The 4,936-nt window shown below is 38.9% G+C and overlaps 1 protein-coding gene across 4 annotated transcripts in view; it reads left to right on the forward strand.

The window, feature by feature from the left end:
- Positions 1 to 4,936, forward strand: part of LOC107728480 (rho GTPase-activating protein 33-like) — a 57,602-nt gene that overhangs the window by 34,665 nt on the left and 18,001 nt on the right. For 3 of the 4 annotated variants that reach the window (XM_016538650.1, XM_016538654.1, XM_016538652.1), the window contains 7 exons: positions 1,065 to 1,151; positions 1,357 to 1,494; positions 2,271 to 2,363; positions 2,788 to 2,910; positions 4,081 to 4,158; positions 4,247 to 4,328; positions 4,541 to 4,606. In XM_016538650.1, the coding sequence (XP_016394136.1) occupies positions 1,065 to 1,151; positions 1,357 to 1,494; positions 2,271 to 2,363; positions 2,788 to 2,910; positions 4,081 to 4,158; positions 4,247 to 4,328; positions 4,541 to 4,606 (667 nt within the window). The remainder of the gene's footprint in view (positions 1 to 1,064; positions 1,152 to 1,356; positions 1,495 to 2,270; positions 2,364 to 2,787; positions 2,911 to 4,080; positions 4,159 to 4,246; positions 4,329 to 4,540; positions 4,607 to 4,936) is intronic. The other variant, XM_016538651.1, reaches the window with a different exon arrangement.

Genomic DNA, 4,936 nt, shown 5'->3' on the forward strand with positions numbered 1-4,936 from the left:
CTCATCCATCCTCCATAAAATGCGCAGCACACATCTGAATATTTGGGTTGAACTGTTCTGGAACGTTGTTGTAAATACAACTTAACCACTGATTTCTAGTTGTGTCCATTTTTGGAAGGCCAAACAAAGTAGTTTCGCTTTCACAATGAAGCACACAGCGTCTTCACGACATGGCTGCAGCGTCAACAATACTACAGTGAAAATAAAAGTTACGCCTTCTTTCTTTGCGTTAACATTTTGGCGGTGTTATGCAAATCTTCCCACATAGTGAGGTAGATATGTGGGGGCGTGTTAGAACGAGCCGTTTTAGGTAGGTGTGGCTGACTCTGAACTTTTATAAAGAATATCTCTTTGGATTTGAGACTTTAGTCTTTGCAACTTTACAGGTCTTCTTTATGCACCAAGAGCTTGTAACACTCCAAAGAGAAAGGAAAAATTTAAATCGCATCATATGACCCCTTTAATATCTAAAAAAAACTAAACTTACTGTCCCGGTGTCCCCAGACTTAGGAGTTTTGTATAACACAGTAAGTAGCTTTGGATAAAATTGACTTTTTACATCTCACTGATTACATTCATTGTCAAAGCAATGAGGAAGTTTGCATGCTACATGGATATGAAACAGCATTTTGGTGACTGAATTATAGTGAAGGGATGTTCCCAGCTTCTCATAAACAGTCATGTGTTTGAAAGTAGCTGTATCTCATCAAATTTGAGTAACAGGCAATTTTCTTGGAAAGTGCAACCGAATGCCTTTAGAAATTGGATTTACACCCTGTAAACTCATACATAAATGCACAATTACGTTGGGATGCAGGTGCATGATAAATGTAACACCCATTGAGATGTGCTTTTCCAATAATAAACTTGTCAGATCAGGATCAGTGAACACAAAACCAGCCTAATTTATGCAACCAACTGTTCTTCCAACGTACCGTGTGGTTATAGTGAAATATGTAGCCTTAAATGATGATGCGAGACTGTGAACATTCCCTTTAAATGTTTATGTGTGCTTGAACTTCTTCGCACCTTCATGAATTAATGTCTGCTCTTTACACCTTCAGCTTCAGTTTGCCAACGAGCAGAGCGATGCCAGCTGGACCTCGGGCAGTGCCAAAGATCTGGTTTTCCTCGTGCAGGTGTCCTGCCAGGTCAGTGGGCTCACATGCCCCAGTCAGCACTAATAATAGCCACAAAAAAAAACACGTCTGACCGTATCAAACGTGAAAGAATTCAGTGCACTACACATCGTTTTGCATCGTGCATCTTCCTCTCTTCTGTTGGTATGTAATTTGTTGACTTCCCCTTCCTCTCTCTGCCCCTCTTTCCCCAACTCTCTCTCTCGCTGAAATCTAGGGTAAGACGTGGATGGTGCGGCGTTCATACGAAGAGTTCCGGACGCTGGACGCCCATCTGCATCAGTGTATTTACGACCGCCGTTACTCGCAGCTCTTGGCCCTTCCTGCCCTATGCGAGATCGGAGACCGGGTGGAGGTGAGCTCAACTACGCTGGATACAATTTTTTTTTTTTGTCTTGTTTAGCTTCATCGTAGCTCATGTCATACCGCTAACAGAGTTAGCTACTCTGTATTGAGGTCGTCGGCCAGTTATGTAGGTTGGTGTCCGGATCCTTAGGGACAGTGCTGAGAAGGAAAACACTTAATCTTTCACATATCACTATTATTATATATATATTTTTTTTTCATTTATCATGTGATTATTTTAAATCTGGTAGATTCTAATTACCATTAGATACAAAGGTTTGGGTTCAATAAGATTTTGTAGTGTTTTTGAAAGAAGTCTCTTATGCTGAGCAAGTCTGTGTTTATTTGATCAAAAATACAGTAAAATATAGTATTGAGAAATATTACAATTTAAAATAACATTTTTCAGCAGTCATTACTCCAGTCTTCAGTGTCACATGATCCTTCAGAAATCATTTTAATATTCTGATTTGCTGCTCAAGAAACCTTTTTTGAATGTTGCTTAATAGTTCTTAATAATTCAGTGCTTAATAGTTTTGTTTTGTTTTTCTCCGAATTCTTTTCCTTTGATGAATACAAAAGTTCAAAAGAACACTTGAAATCTAAATCTTTTAAAACATAAATGTCTTAAATGTACACTTTTAATAAATGTATTGCATCCTTAATAAAATTAAAGTATTCGTTTCTTTACTAAAAAATCTAACTGATCTGAATCTTACATAAAAAAAATTCATTTGAAAAATAAGTGAGACTTTATTGAGCTTAACATGCATGTTGTTCACGCAGATCTTCACGCCACTGCTGTCGGAGTATATGAACCGTCTCTCCATGATTGTGGACAATAAGCTGAACTGTGGGCCGGTTCTCACCTGGATGGAGGTGAGAGGCAAGCAGAGCAAAGATGGGATTGCTAACATACATTAGAGTAGATAAGAACTGCAATTTGGAAATATGTCGAAATGAAACTTATTTATAGGGATAGTTCATCCTCATGACTTTCCAAACCTATGTGTTTCTTTCTTCTGTGAAATATAAAAAATATTTTTAAGAACATTGGAAAGCCCATTGACTTGTATTGTATGGCCTGATGAAAGCAGACATTTCTCAAAATATCTTCCTTTTGGAACAACATAAGCATGACATTATACATGTATCACAGGCGATCACAACACACACACTTTTTTGTAAAAAAAAAATGGCAGAATCTGTTTTGCTAAGATACATTTCATGAATTTTGCTTTGAGATTTTGGCTACCTGAAGTCATGCAGTATTACAGCTAATGGATTTTTATGCTCTCTACAGATTGACAACCATGGCAACAGGTTCCTGCTGAAAGAAGAAGCATCTTTAAACGTCCCTGCCATTGCTGCTGCTCACGTCATCAAGCGCTACACTGCTCAGGCTAGCGATGAGATATCTATTGAGGTACTCGGACCACTTATTTTTTCCCCTCTGTTGATATATTTCCTTTTAAAATAGGACTTTGAGATGCGACATATGAAAGCTTCTAGTTTTTTCAAAGCTCCTCTCAGTGTTGTACATCAAACTACTGCATAAACTCCAAACTCTTCCAGAAGACCTTGTACCCAGTTTGAGTTCTGTCTTTTTCACGTGCTGTCCTTATTCTGCACATGCATGCACAGCCTGCCTGGTCCTGGGACACTGTTTCGTACTCTCTGCTCTTCCTCCTCCTCCTCTTCCTCCTCCGTCATGTCTATTCCTGTCCCCCCTCCCTATACGCTGCTCCATATACAGCGTCACTTTCTGGGCCAGAGAATGGGGTGACCCAAACTTAGAACACATTGAGGCCCCTTTTCTCTCTCTATTTCTTTTTGTCTCTCTCTTTCTTTCTTTCTTTCTTTCTCTCTCTGTCTGTCTGTCACATTTCACTTCCTTTGCATACATATGACATCATTTTTTAAACTGATTTATCTAGCTAGCTTTAACCACATGGCGAGAACATAAAAACCTCTCTGAAACCCTTTGCAACCACCTAGAAATGCCTTATGACTTTGCCAAGCACTTTAGCAACCACTTAGTAATGCTGTATTTGTCTATCTGTTTGTCTGTTGAATTTTTATATTTAGGCAAGGCTTTTAAAGCCAACATCAACATTTATTTCGACAAACTTTTCCTTTTTGGTTTCTCTCTTGTTCTTGTTCTTTTTCTCTTTTCTCTCATCTCAGGCTTAATGCTTTCTCTTTCTCCTCTCCAGTGAGAGATAGGAACTGATATTTTTTTGCCTTCCTCTGTTTTTAAATTTGGGTCAAAGTATATTTCGGCACGCAACAGTGCTTTTGAATAGAGATGTTAATCTGATTGTGACTGGATGTTGTTGAGAATATATGAAGTGTTTTGTCTGCAGTGCACATACAGTAATTGCAGCTGTTGACGTGCTTGTGGTTGAAAAATATGTACTCAATCATCATCCTCTTCTATGCTAATATACTTTTATGAAGTTTTTGATGGTTTCAATGGAGAATTAATTTGCATGTTTGTTACTAGATGTGTGTGTGTGTGATGTTTTATTTATTTCAAGATCAAGTCTGTTTGCATGCTAATCGCTTGCATGTGTCTTTGTTCCTCTTTCTAAAGGTTGGTGATATTTTGTCAGTGATTGACATGCCGCCCAAAGAGGACACCACGTGGTGGAGAGGAAAGCATGGATTCCAGGTACCGGTTCCAGGTTCCAGGATCTGATTTGGGCCATCTTCAGTAACACTGTAAACTTTGAGCCCAGCTTTCCCCTCTTTTTCTTCAGGTTGGCTTCTTTCCCAGTGAATGTGTGAAGTTAATCAATGAGAAGTTGCCACAGTCGGTCAGCGCTCCTGTCAGTAAGCAAGGTACCATGCACATGGTCTTCTTCAGTATCCAGAGATCAGGATGGTTCTGGAAGTAGAAATGCCTTTTAAAATCTCTATAGCAATGTACTTCCAGAACCAATATTGCTGAAAAACTGTTCTGTCATTTTTTTAACTCTTCTTGCTGGTTTATCAATGCTTCAGTACATATCATTTGGTTGTTCATCTTATTGCAATCATATTGGCTTTTTTAGAGGTGGATGCTTTGGGCTCCAAACCTGGCATTAACAACACGACTGGGCCTTCCTCTCCATCATCAGGTATCACTAAATAATATTTTATTTTACTTTTCAGTAGTTGCAATTAGGGCTGGGCATAGTATTAAAGTGCCCCTATTATGCCATTTATACGGTTCCTAATATTGTTTTTGGAGTCTCCTACAATAGGATTACATGCATGTAAGGTCAAAAAAACGCTTTCGTTTTCTCAAAATATGCATTTAATATCACCTCATTTTCCAGCGATTCTCAAACGATTCGTTCGAAGCAGTTCAAAGATTCAGTCTCTCTAAACCTCTCCTTTCAGTGAGCCTGCTTTGCTCTGATTGGTCAGATGGCCTAGTCTGTTGTGATTGGTCTACGGCGTACAGC

This window comes from Sinocyclocheilus rhinocerous, unplaced genomic scaffold, assembly GCF_001515625.1.
Source record: "Sinocyclocheilus rhinocerous isolate Xijiao unplaced genomic scaffold, SAMN03320098_v1.1 scaffold66, whole genome shotgun sequence".
Taxonomy (NCBI): domain Eukaryota; kingdom Metazoa; phylum Chordata; class Actinopteri; order Cypriniformes; family Cyprinidae; genus Sinocyclocheilus; species Sinocyclocheilus rhinocerous.